The 13,872-nt window shown below is 47.3% G+C and overlaps 1 protein-coding gene across 1 annotated transcript in view; it reads right to left on the bottom strand.

Moving 5' to 3' along the window:
* OSBP (oxysterol binding protein) overlaps positions 1–13,158 on the bottom strand; it is a 35,803-nt gene extending 22,645 nt beyond the window's left edge. Inside the window, exons 1-3 of the mRNA XM_053899670.1 lie at positions 12,648–13,158; positions 7,784–7,992; positions 4,826–5,076 (exon numbers count right to left, since the gene is read on the bottom strand). Coding sequence (XP_053755645.1) covers positions 4,826–5,076; positions 7,784–7,992; positions 12,648–13,012 — 825 coding nt within the window. The 5' untranslated portion in view covers positions 13,013–13,158. The remainder of the gene's footprint in view (positions 1–4,825; positions 5,077–7,783; positions 7,993–12,647) is intronic.
* Positions 13,159–13,872: the final 714 nt, after the last annotated feature.

The raw sequence follows: 13,872 nt of genomic DNA, 5'->3' as shown, positions 1-13,872 counted from the left end.
GTTCTTTTATATATTCCTGGTCATGAGGCCTACACAAATGCCAAGTGAGCAGTAAACCTAGACGAAGTATTTGTGGCAACATCACAAAGGGCAGCTACGTGAACTGAACCAAAAGAAGAAATCTATTGACTAAAAGAAAAATGAGGACAAGCAGAGGAAAACTGCTTTCAATACATTCGGGACCAAGCTCAGGTCACCTCAAGCTGAGGAATTCGGATGCTGAGAATAGGGAATCTGCCCTGAATTAGATCAAATATGGGGCAATGTGACTGATTTTTATTTTGGTCGCTAAGAGAAACAACTAACCTTAACAACTAGAAGCTACCTGAGGCATCCAAGAAGGGATCTAGAGACAAAACACAGATCTGATCATATTAGGCCCTTCATGGGCTCCCCACTGGGAACCTAACTATTGGCTTGAAAGCAAATGACCCTTCAGGTGTGGCCACCACCTGCCCTGTATCCTCTTCCCCAGGCAGCTCCCAAGGGTGGAGCCACACTGAACTGCTCACCATTTCTTGGACACTTGTTTCTTTCAGGCCTGCCCACCACACGCACATGCTGTTTGCTTTGCCAGGAATGCCCTTTCCTGCCCGCTCCCTCTGTTTGGCCAAGGTTTGTTCATTCTCTGAGGTCTATGGCAAATGTTACTTCTTCTGGGACGATCTCCTAAGCGGCCAATCTCTCCTCTGCGTTTCATAGCACTTTGCACATCTGTTTTATGCCATCCACAGCGGTATCGTGACTGATGTTCTGTCCTCCAGATGGATTATGAGCAACTTGAAGACACCGTTTATACCTTAATTATATATAGATCTCCAGCTCCTAACTTAGTTGGCTTTGCATACAGTAGGAGCCTGATAAAGTTTGCTTCATGAATAATGAAGGAAGGAAGCAACGTAAGCTTAAAAGTCTATGCCCTGTTATGGAGAAACTAAAAGGTAAACAGAATATCTACTTTCATGGTTTCAACCTCTGCTTATAGGCTAATGACTATTCCAGCTCTGTGTTCATGGAGACAGAATATCCAATTGCCCATCCAACGGCTCAAAGTAATCTCAAAATCACTGGGGCCCAGCGTGAACTCACCACATTCCCTCTCTGACTTTGCCTCTCCCGTTGGTGTTTGTTCTCCGTGCCAAGAACAGTACTCCCTGCCCAAACCAGGAAACCAGGAGGCATCCTTGATCCTTAATTTTTCTTCCCTTCCCATTTCCAATTATCAAGTGCTATTGATTCTTCTTTACTATTTCTGGGAGCTGTGGACATTTCTTTCCATCCTCCACCCTCAGAGGCAGGACAGAGTACCTACTGTAGAGGTCCACCGTCGGGGTTCAAATCACAGCTCCATCCTACTAACTAGCTATGGAATTTGGGGCAAGTTATTTAACCTTTTTGTGCCTCATCTGTAAACAGAGGATAACCACAGCAACTGTCTCAAAGAGTGGTTGTCTGACGTGTAAAGCACTCAGAAATCTTGGGATCACAGTAAGCATTCAATAAGGTGTTAGCTATCATAGTTAAGCCTCCATCAAAATCGGTCTTATCCGCTTCTAATCCACTCTACCAAGCCCATTGAGTAGGATCTGCACCCCTCCCCTCCCCCACACTTAATCCCTGGCCAGCCTTATCTCTAGCTACTTCCTTGTTCTAATAGTCAATTAGTAGTTCCCAGACTTTGGGAGAGAGGGAGGGATCCACACAGCCAGAGCTGTGCCTAGATCTATTCTTCTTCCTCACTTCCCTTCATACTGATCATAACTAAAATTTAGTGAGACAATTATACATCAGGCACTTTGCTGAACGTTTTCTGTCAATTAGCTACTAAACGCCTTTCAACAACCCTCTGAGTGGCTACTCGCATCGTCACCGTTTTATAGAACAGGACAGGAGTTCACAGAGGAAGCAGGTTATGGAGGTGGTTAACCATGGCAGTTGGGACTTCAGGGCCCCAAGCTCTTAATTGTCTTTTTTCACAGGAAGATTCTCTGTGGTCTTTGAGAATTTAGTTGAGTTACCTTCTCTAATCTTCCCACTCTAAGCTAAACACCTTGAATGTACTACACCATAGCAGCCTGTGTTCCTTTCCATCACGGCACTTAGCACCACTCTATGAAGATCTGGTTACTTCTCTGTCCCCTCACTAGAGAATAATCTCCCGGAGAGCGGGCACCACATCCACAACTGTTTTATATTCCCTAGCACAGGGCCTAGAGCACAGAGGGTGCTCAGTAGATGCTTGCCGAATAAACAAATGGATACGCTAACAGTGTCAAACTTACTTCCTTGGTCAGATTCACTTTGGTAATAAGAAAAGCTATGTCCTAAGCAAACAAGAAATTGAGTGCAATGTACTTTTCCTTTGATAAAACTTGGCCTATTTTCAGATGTGAAGTTAGCATGTTAATTTTAAGGCCTTGCCATCATCACCTAAAAAATACAAAGGAAGCAACACAATGATAAAAAAAAAAAAAAATGCACTGCAAGCAACAACCAGCTGTGAAGGGGGCACAGGAGGTACTGGGGAGAACAGAATGACAAAACAAAACCTCCCTCTCGCTTTCAAGGGATCATTCCCTTCAACACAAACTCTGAACATTTACAACCTGGGAAGAAGAATTGCCCCAAGGAACAAAGATAAGCATTTCTGAAAAAAAAAAAAAAAAAAAAAAAAAAAAAAAATCCAAACTAAGTTTCAGTTTTATGGGAAATCTTTTAATCAAGAGGTGTTTGATTTAGCAAAATTTTCACATCAGAGAAGAAGAAAACTTGGAGCAGGGTGTTCACATGACATGCATAAAAGGCAACACTCACTGTCAGGAGACTGTTGTGTCCTGAGCTATTCTATTTAAAAAATATATCTAGGGGCATCTGGGTGGCTCAGTCAGTTAAGTGTCCGACTTGGGCTCAGGTCATGATCTCACGATTCGTGGGACAGAGCCCTGAATGGGGCTTTGCGATGATAGCTTGGAGCCTGCAGCCTGCTTCAGATTCTGCGTCTCCCTCTCTCTCTCCCTTCCCCTCCCCCGCTTGTACTCTCTTTCTCTCAAAAATAAACACTTAAATAAATTAATTAAAAGTGTATTTATTGGGGAGCTCAGTCAGTTGAATGTCCGACTCTTGACTATAGCTTCAGGTCATGATTTCACAGTTCATGAGTTCAAGCCCCAGACTGTCAGCTCAGAGCCTGCTTGGGATTCTCTCTTTGCTCTCTCTCTCAAAATAAACAAATAAATAAACAAACAAAAGTTAATTGACCTGAATGATTTGAGATTTTCCTGATCATAAAAGGACCTGAAAAACAGGCATACAGTCACTAAGAAGTGGGACAGTTTGGAAAAGAGCACACGACTAGACATTAGAAACACAAGCATCCATGCTGATTGGTAGAATGGTCCTGGGAGACAGGTGATCTTCCTGAAGTCCTTAAGTGGACAAAAATAATTAGTCTCTTCTACCCGGTGTGAATCAGAGCACTGAAGAAAATGCTCAACACTTCAGAAAATGATAGATTAGAACAACTTTCTATTAAGTAACAAAGGGGTTTTAAGTGAGAAAAACTAAATTTTCCCTTGGTCACAGGAGAAGACCTTTGATCTCTAGAAGCCATGTGAACTAAACTAGTTCTAAGCAGACGTCTTAGTATCACTCTCTGAACAAGCGAAAACCTGGCCCTAGTGAAGTAATTTCATCCCATTTAATTAGAGGAAAAGCCAGCATAAGCCCTTTCTCAGAATACTCTTTTCACTTGCCTTAGGACACATACTCTGGTGTTCTCATGTGCAAGCTAACTGAAACAACCAGCCAGGTGAGAATCGGTCACCAGCAGAGAAACAGCACTGTTCAAACCGTGTATTCACTTCAGAACTATCACCTCCTATCTGAAATACATCACTAATGCCCACAAACCAACAGCCACCCGAGGCTGGAGTCGTAAGGAGGCAGAAGGATTGGTCCCTTCTTTTTGAAAGCAAAGTACCCAAACTGGAGTATTTTGTTCTATCACCTGGAGTTACCCCTGAAATCAAGGACTAAAGATGGGACTAACTCGTATTATAAAGCTCTCTCTCCCTAGCACATAGCCAGCCCCCACTTACCACACTGTAGGCCAGAATGCACTAGCAAAGTACGGTAAGACCTGAAACTCAAACACAACTGTAAAAAGGACCCACGGAGACCTCTCAGATCCAACAGATAAAGCTAGATTAAAAAAAAATAGACAAAACCACAACCGGAGAGGTTAAGGGACTCAACTAACATCACCGGCAGATATCCTGCCAGCTGCAGAAGCAAGGCTGGACCTCTGGACTCCTAGTTAATTCCCACGCTGGGACGGTGGGCTGACCCATGGCTGGAGCAGAGCATGAAAGTCATTCCATCTGTGCGGCCTGTTCTATTTCATGCAACAAACAATGTAACTTAAGTCCCCTGAGCAGTGAAGCAGGACCTAATGTTCTGTGCTTTATCAATTACAATTTTCCGGCACTTGGAGAGAATGACTTTTCCAGAGCGGAAGAATCAAAAAGCAACACAGGGGGCGCCTGGGTGGCTTGGTTAGTTGTGTGCCCCACTCTTGGTCTCTCGGGTCAGGTCATGATCTCACGGTTCAGGAGTTCGAGCCCCACACCCGGCTCGACGCTGGCAGTGCGGAGCCTGCTTGAGACAGAAATTCTCTCTCCCTCTCCCCACTTCTCCTTTCCCCACCCCCGCTAACGCGCACTCACTCGCTCTCTCTCTCTCCTTCTCAAAATAAATAAATAACCTTAAAAAAATGATTTAAAAACATTAAAAAAAAAAAAGCTACACAGGTGCCAGCTGCACTTACGTTGATCATGGCGTTGGACGTTATCCTGAAGAGTGTGGCCCGTTCATTGACCTGCTTGATCTTCTCGTTGCTCTCGGCGGGGAGCCGCAGGGACTCCAGCTCGCTGAGGGAGCGCTGCAGCGCAGTGCCGTGCTTGGCGATCAGGTCGTTGCACGTGCTCAGGTCCTCCACCTTGCTGGACAGCGTCCGGAGGGTGTTCTGCAGCTCGGTCTTGTCGGTTTGTGACACAGACTCTTCATCTCCCGACTCATCTGCAGGGGGGCCCGAGGGCAAGTTAGAGGACTCCAGTTACAGGACGCTAGGGCTGAGGGTCGGAACCCTACCAACTGTCTACAGCTAAACCGGCTCTCACGCCGGGCGATCTGACCCACCAGGTGTTCGCCCTTACCAGATGATTCGACTATAGTGCGGTTCACAGCCCCCCACCGATCTGACTGCGGTGTGGTGCCACGGACACCTGGGGTGGTTCTTCCTTTCACCCCCCTGCCCTGGGCCACACAACAAGCATTTATTTTGCTTTTCTTTTTTCTTCCAGTTTTATTGAGTTATAATTGACATGGCACTATGTAGGCATACTGATGCAACTTACATATATTTCCAAATGATTACCACAATAAATTTAGTTAGTATCCATCATCTCATATAGACACAAAAAAAAAAAAAAAAAAAGGAAAAAATGTTTATTTGCCTTGTGATGAGAACTTTTAGGATCTACTCTCTTAGCAATTATCAAATATACTATACAGTGTTAATTATAGTCATCATGCAGTATGTTACTTCCTCAGTATTTAATTATTTTATAACTTAAAGTCTATACCTTCTGACCCCTACATTCAATCCCTCCACCCCTGGGATTCTTCTAAAAGGTGCCAAGGAAGCTCTGGCCTCACCCCCAGAAATTGATTAGACTGGTCTGAGGCAAGGCCCAGGACCTGCATTTTGAGTAAGTTGCCCAGGCCATTCCAATGCACGCCGAACTTTGAGAACCAATGACCCGGAGGACAGGAGGGAGAAATTAAATGGCCCCTGGCCTTGGGAATGAATTGTTGAGCTTTGAACTCAAGCTTGAGGGTTCCAACCCAGTCTAAGCGACCATCTGTTGGGTGATGGGAGAACCCTGTATGAAATGGGTTGAGAGTTGCAGTCTGGCTCTTGGTAAACAATGTCCACATCACCAAAAGACCCATTGATTTATCTTCTCCAAAGGAGAGCTCGGGAACTTTGTGATGAACTCATGTGACACGAAAGCCATCATAGCACTGAAAGCGACGCAAGGTCTTGTGTTAAATGACCCTCCAACAAAACATCAAACAGAGAGCTATGTCGTACCCTTCGCTGGCAGTTTTATAGCTAACACTCTGCAACAGCAAAATGCTTTTCCAGCAGTGTCACTTTCTTTGGGGGAGCTAACATCAGCACTAACATCAAAACAAAAGAAATAAGGAAAGCCTGCCCTGTCTGCTAGACCGAGAGGCAGGACCAAAGTCAAAACATAACCCGTTACAAGAAAACTCACAAGCAGAGAATTTTCCTTTCACTGGCCAACAGATATAAAATCCAGTGTGGGAGGTGACAGGGGATAAGAAAAACAGGAGATGAACAACAGCCAGCAGGTGACCATCTTGGTCAAGGTCTGAGTGAAGAAGCTCAGTGTGATTAAACTATCAACAGCTGGGACAGGGGAAATCCTAGCATTTTCCTTGAAGAAAAAACATGTCGAGACTGCTCTTTTTAGTGAAACTAAGGTAGCAAAATGAAGATTTTTCACAGAAAGTATCCCATGTAGGGGCACCTGGCTGGCTCAGTCGGTGGAGCGTCCAACTCTTGATTTCGGCTCAGGTCATGATCTCACAGTTCGTGAGATCGAGCCCCACGTCCTGGCAGTGCAGAGCCTGCTGGGGATTCTTTCTCTCAATCCCTTTCTCTCTCTGCCATTTGCACAGAGATCTCTCCCTCTCTCAAAGTAAATAAACATTAAAAAAAAAAAGTATCACATGTAATGATTTTGGTAATCTATAAAGATGGTTTGTTTCAACTCAATTAAGAAATAAATGAGAGAGGTGCCTGGGTGGCTCAGTCGGTTGGGCATCCAACTTTGGCTCGGGTCATGATCTCACAGTTTGTAAGTTTCAAACCCACATCAGGCTGTGTGCTGACAGCTCAGAGCTTGGAGCCTGCTTCAGATTTTGTGTCTCCCTCTCTCTCTGCCCCTTCCTCACTCATGATCTATGTGTGTGTCTCTCTCTCAAAAAAGGAAGAAACATTAAAAAAAATTTTTTTTAAACAAAAAATAAGAAAGGGGCCCCTGGCTGGCTTAGTCGGTAGAGCATGTGACTCTTGATCTCAGGGTTGTGAGTTCAAGCCCCACACTGGGCATGGAGCCTACTTAAAAAAAAAAAAAAAAAAAAAAAAAAAAAAAAAATTGTAAAAAATAAGTAAGAAACTGTCAGGGGAGAAAGAAAAAAGTAATGATAGAACCAAATTGTGAGTTGTAATCATCTTCACACTGCCCTAGCCATAAAATAATTATTTCTCAAAATGTTAAGGTGGTCAAATGGCATTAAAAGCCAAAAGACACCTGTCACGCCTCCAGGCTAGTTTCTCAACCTCGGCACTACTGGCATCCGGGCCCCGATCCATCTCTGTTGTGAGCGCTGTCCTGTGCACTGCAGGAGGCTTAGCGGCATCCCTGGCCTCTACTCACTGGATGCCTGCAGTACCACCAGGCCTCAGCTGTGACAACAAAAATGTCTCCAGACACTGCCTAGTGTCCCCTGCAGGGCAGCACTGCCCCCCCGTTGCAAGCCACCGCTGCAGGGAGAGACACCGCGTGACGAGGAGAAGCCGGACACACTAGGGGACGGTTGATAACTGAACGACAGCGAGGGAGAAGGTAAGATTCGTGCCTAGCAGGGGCAAACAGGACGCGTCCCCGACGCGGCGTGCCTCGCTCCCTACCCGATTCCGCCAGCATCTTCACGGCCTTCGCCTTGGCCAGCTCCAGGGCTGTCACCCAGCGCTGTCGCTCCACTTCTGAGCTCGCCTTCAGGTGGTAGGTCTGAGCACCCCCGTTGGAAATGATGAAGTTACAGGAGTCCTCCACGGTGATGTTGGCCGTGGCGAGGTTGATGGTACCACGGCAGGTGTGTCTCATTTCGGCCTTTGACCTACAATAATGAGATGAAGACAAGCTAAGGAGAAAGCTGACGGATGGAGTATCCTTCACCACGTTCCTTGTCTTCTCATAACCCTTTTCAAAAATACGGTAGTCCTAGGCAACAGCAAGTTCTACTCTTTCCCTCAGATGGCTCCCTCAAATTCCAGAAACCGTCAGTAGGGCTCTCCTTTCACGGCCAGTAAGTGTTGTTTCGGAGTTCTGAGCTCTCTCCCTTAGCCTTTTGGAAATAGCCTTCGCGGGAGCATTCACGACATACAACGGTAATCCGGCAATGCTAAGTGTGTAAGGCAGTGAGTTTTGACAAATGTATACAATTGTGTAGCCGCCTCCACAAACTGTAGAACATGTCCATCACCCCGACAAGTTCCCTTGTGCCCTTCTGTAGGCAGGAATTCCTTTTTATTTAGCGGGGTATAGTTATAAAATAGTGGTTTATAAACTCATGCAACAAAATTTCTTGTAACAATCTCATCGCCTTAAAGAATAGCTCCATTTTACATATACTGCACCCCCCCCCCCAACTGTAACTCAGCCCTAATGAGAACTGTCACACTACGCTTAGAATTATATTGCGTAAGTGTAAGGAATGCTGAGATGCTTAGGGTATTAAATATTGACCACAGCTCAAATGACAGGAAAGAGAAATGACTAGCTTTCTGTGGGGGTAAAGAATAATCCTAAAAGAATCACCAGGTAGTATACTCTCTCCGGAATATATTCTCGCCAAAGGTCCGCTGGCCTCGCTTGGCGGGAACTCCTAAGCCATCCTATTAATAGCTAAGAAAGATTCAGCAAATCTGTTCTCGGAGGACTGGGTGTAAAAATTTTCCCCATCTCTGACTGACGGCTCTATTAATAGACTAACTTTTGAACTTTACATCACTGCTTGGTGACAACAGGCTACGAGCTACTTCATGTAAAATACCAAGCTACTAGCACGACTCAGTATACCTTGCAAACTGAGTGAATTTCCCCTCCACCCACCCGGCTGCTTCTGCCCAGAGACCTGCATGGTGAGACCACAGTTTTCCCTGACCAACTTGGAACATAAAGAGGTCAAAGTCCTTGGCCAACTGCCACAGGGCAGAGCGGAGCCATTTCCTTTGCACTGGAGCCAAGCGGCCCAACACACCTGGCACGTCCAGAGCTCCTGCGTGCCAGAAATGACACACACCCCATCTCCAGAAACGAAGACTTGGTATGTTTGAGAAAGTCTGCTTACTGTGCTTAGGAAGACAGATTTGCTATTGTTCAGTGTGTCACATGAAACTGGTTTTTCTTCCTCAAAGGCACAAATGAGCAGTAGGGGATGGCCAGGGGGGTCTCACTGGACTGGGCCATTTTTCACCCCCTGCACCTGCCACAATGTAATGTGAATCCCTGTTTTTTCTATCCTTACCTCCCCTCCCCTCCCCCGCCCCCAGGCTTCAGTTACATTATGAATAATGCAGGCTGAATTTCAGACCCGCAGCTGACAGGCCAGCTCACCCTGGCTTTCTACTCCAAAGGTGCTGCTCGGACCCTGTACTGCGTTCCTCACAACGTGCTGGTACTTTTCACAAGCCACTTCCTAGGAATCTCTTCTGCCTGGGTCATCTTCATAAACTAAAGAAGTTTCTCAAATCACCTAAAGTCTGTAGCAGTTGCAGAAATACCAAGGAACCCTAGGAGTAAGGCAGGCTTGACTCAGGAGCTTTTGGGTTCAGGCCGATACACCTCTGTTTATAAATGATTAGTGCAGAGGCTGGAAAGACATAGTTTTGAGAGTGCAAGATAAGTTCTTCAGGCGCCACAGTATTAATTAGGTGGTGCCTTCTGACCAGAAAGTTCCCTTTAAGGCCAGCAGAAATAGTAACTCAATCTCTGGAAGCTAGTCAGGAAGACTAATGCTATGGCCCTGTCACCATGTGTCTGGGAAAGCCGGGATTCTACATACGGCTTTAAGTAATGGGACATCCATGTATCTGTGTATGTAAGGATGGGTAAAAAGAGGGAAGTGGCCCGTCAAAGCCTATGAGGACAGTTCATCACAGGATGGGTCTAGGAAGTATATGGTCTCAGTTAAAAAGAAAGCAGTATTTTGAAAAAGGCATATAGAGGAGACGACTGGTTTTGGAGGCATGAAAAGCAGGAGAAATGACAATTTAGTGAAATAACTGTAGGGAGACGGGGACACAGAGAACCCTGTCAAGAAGAATAAACTACCAGTATAGTTGGGAGGAAGAACTTCACTGTGATTTTGAAGGTAGTGCATAGATTTGATAACCCTGGTTCCTGTTGCTTGGTTGGTTTGTGGGTGGAACCATCTTAGTTGGCAAAGACAGGCCTATGGCATATTTCCCAATATGTGGTTCAGTATGCTTTGGAAGCAGTTTGATCTGTAGTCAGACAGGTGCCCCTAACTCTTGTAAGACAGAAATTAAAGGTGGTTACAAGTACTTGAAGAGACAGCAACAGAGAAGTTATTAATGTCCAGCCAAGATCAGTATTAAGACTGGTACTGATCAAAGATTCAAATGGCCTGGAAAGATGATCTGATAAGAATTTGGAGAAAAAAAGACCACACAGTAAAGTCCTCAGCTGATACACAACTTACGAAAATGAGCAGTGTTAATAGTGACTTACAAGCCAAGTTAGGATACAAATCAACCGAACTTTAAGATGATGGTCAGTATAACAGGAAAACAGGAACTTGAATAGGAGAAAAACTTTGGAACACACATTAAAACTTTAGATGTGTGATCAAACCTTAAACTGATCATCCTGGATGAGAACTGAGAGAGGGTTAAAATTAAAATCAATTCTGAATATAATAATGCAAATGACCCACACAACTGTTCACAATGTGGCAGGAACAGTGAGGATGTGCTAAGGCATTTTTCACCCTCAACAACCTCCAACTCCCACCTTCAATTTCCCCTCAAAATCCTCTAAGTGCTGATACGGTGGGGTTGAGGAAGAGATTCATTCACCCTACCTCTCCTGGTAGCAGAGTGACTACGTGCAGAGGAAAAGAAATACAGTGAGCTGCTCTTAACAGCATTTTGGGTCTCAAATAGGACTTTTTTACAAAAAAGATTTCAACTAGAAGTGCCATTATATTAAGCAAAGTCTCTCTTAAAGGAAACTTTAAAAAAAAAAATTTTTTTTTTAATGTTTATTTTTGAGAGAAAGAGACAGAGCATGAACAGGGGAGGGGCAGAGAGAGAAGGAGACACAGAATCCGAAGCTGGCTCCAGACCCCGAGCTGTCAGCACGGAGCCCGACGCGGGGCTCGAACTCACAAACTGCGAGATCATGACCTGATCATGAGCCAAAGTCAGGTCAGACGCCCAACCAACTGAACCACCCAGGCGCCCCTCCCTTAAAGGAAACTTTTATACATTTTGTATAAAGTACTGTGATCTAGAAACTATATACATTTCGTATATAGTAACAGTGGAAACTTTTGTACATTTTGTATAAAGTACTGTGATCTAGAAACTATACACATTTTGTATATAACAACAGAAATCTAGAAACTTACTTGCTATAGGCAAGCAATTATCTGTTATTTGATTGATTCAAGTAACACTAACTTGGGTTTTAGGTTATGATGGTGTGAAGACAACCGGTTTCAAATCCTGACTCCTCAAGACTTTGGAATAGTTGCCCAGACTAAGTCTCAGTTTCCTCATCAGTAAGATGGGAATATCTCCTGATCCCCAGGGTTATTGTTGGGAGTCAGTGAAACTATCCAAACTGTCCAGTACTCAGGAAATGTTTATGTCCTGTCTCCACATCCAGCATCTTAACCCCTGTATCTGGCGTAACCGGAGGAGCCAAAAGCATGCTACAGTTATGGCAAGCTTGTGAGCTGCCACGAATATATATTAAACATTCCAAAACAAACACTGTTGAACAGAAGTAATCGCACCAAAGACATGGATTCTTCTTTTAATAAAACTTAAAGCGAACCAACCAAAGAGACCCCGGAAATACGGGAGAGACCACTGAAATCATTCCCATGGTGGGAGGTGGGGTCAGCGTAAATAAAAGCAGCACTGGAGTGCATGCACATCTCCGTTATGGGCTGTTCAGAAGGCGAAAGCATATGCCAAGTCTGGGAGACATAAAGACAGGGGAGAGATACGGAGGCCACCCTGTGCCTGGTGTCCTTGTGCCTGAACGTGGAGAGAGCAACGGCAGATACATCAAAGGCTGCTAATAACCTTGAATTCTGGAGACAGCTAAGACAGCACAGACAGCTAAGATTTGGGACTTTCACAGCAAGTTCCTTGCGAACCATGCCGGGGCTTTGCTCTCCTACATGTGCCCCTTAGCACCTACGACAGCGCCTTCCTCGCAGAATTCATCATTGCACCGCCGTGCTGGTGCAAACACAATGGAAGAGTAGATGCTCTCCGAACAACTGGAAAGGCCAGGGACGGAGGGGAAGGTAGTGCACCAAGAGCGGGTAACCCAGGTGGAGAGGGAAGCCCCGGGGCGTTCACTTTCGTGCAGGTGGGCTCGCGTCGCGGGCTGTCAGTGCGCGCAGGTGACGAAAAGGGGCCTGGGGCGACCTTGGCTGCGGGGCCGGCTCCAGAGGGTGACGGCGCGGGGACTGTGGGCTGCGGTGGGGGACGGCGCCCCGGAAGCAGTTACCTGTAGTAGCTCAGGAGCCCGTTGCTCAGCACGAACCACCGCCGCTGGTAGCCTTTGATATAATTGGTCCATTTGAAGAGCCAGCCCTCTCGAGCCGAGCCCGAACCCCCGGCGCCCGAGCCGCCGGAGCCCCCCGCCGGCGGCGCAGGGGCCGGGCCCGCAGCCGCCACTCCCCCGGCGCCGGAGCCCGGGCCGCCCGCCGCCGCCGCGGCCACCGTGCCCAGCGCGGCCCCGGAGCCCGGCCCCGAGTCTCCGCGGCCGCCGCCGCCGCCTCCCACCACGGGGGGACCGGTGCCGCCGCCGCCCGGAGCTGCAATGGCCGCCGGGCCCGGCCCCACCACCCCTCTCAGCTCCGTCGCCGCCATGAGCCGCCGCCGCCCCGAGATACAGGACCGGAACCGCCTACGAGAGCCGCCGTCGCCGCCCGGAGCGCCCCACACGGCTAGCGCATCAGCCGCGGCCGCGCAGCGTCCCCGCCCCGCCAGGCCCGCCGCGGGAGGAGGGCTCGGCCGCCGGGAAGGAGGCAGTCGATTGGTGCCGCCGAGCGTCACTTGCGGAGGACCCCTAGGACATTGGCATTTCTCTCGGGCCTGTCATCCCACACCGCCCAGTGAGAGCCCGGGGTGGGACGCGTCCTCCAGGCACGCCGATGATTGGCTCGAATGAAGGCCAATCAGACTCATGTTCAAGCTCATTGGTGCTTTCCCGAAGTCTCCGGCGCTCGGGGAGGACCCGAGAATGCAGAGTGCCCGGCCAATTCGACCACCGATTGGCCGGGGTTTCCGCCACTCATTTCAGTATATGTCCCCGTCACTGCCACGTCACCCCCTCCCATCACTCTTCTCTTCGTCCCCGTTCCATCCTTACGGATTGGTGGTTGGTATCAGCTGCTCAGCCTTTTCTACCATTTGCTGAACAAGCTGAGGAAAAGGGGAAGGAGTCTCGGTTTCTCATCCCCACTTTCATTTCTCATTGGTTCGCATGTATGTCACTCACAGGTTGGCGGAGAGACGGGGTGGGGATTGGAGACGATTGGTTCCGGATATTGTCTGTGACTGCTGATGCTTGGCAATGCTGACCAATAACAGAGACGTTCTGAGAGAGGGGCTGGCTGGAGGCAACCACTAAAATCCGGGAAAGAGCTTGGAGGCGTGTTCGTCTGCTTCTAGCTTTTCGGAGTGGGCGAAGAGCGAGTTCTGTTCCCCAAACGCGTTTTTTTGTTGTT

Source organism: Panthera pardus, unplaced genomic scaffold (assembly GCF_024362965.1).
Source record: "Panthera pardus isolate Hobbes unplaced genomic scaffold, ASM2436296v1 HiC_scaffold_12, whole genome shotgun sequence".
NCBI classification, from domain to species: Eukaryota; Metazoa; Chordata; class Mammalia; order Carnivora; family Felidae; genus Panthera; species Panthera pardus.
This window is presented reverse-complemented; position numbering and strand designations above follow the sequence as displayed.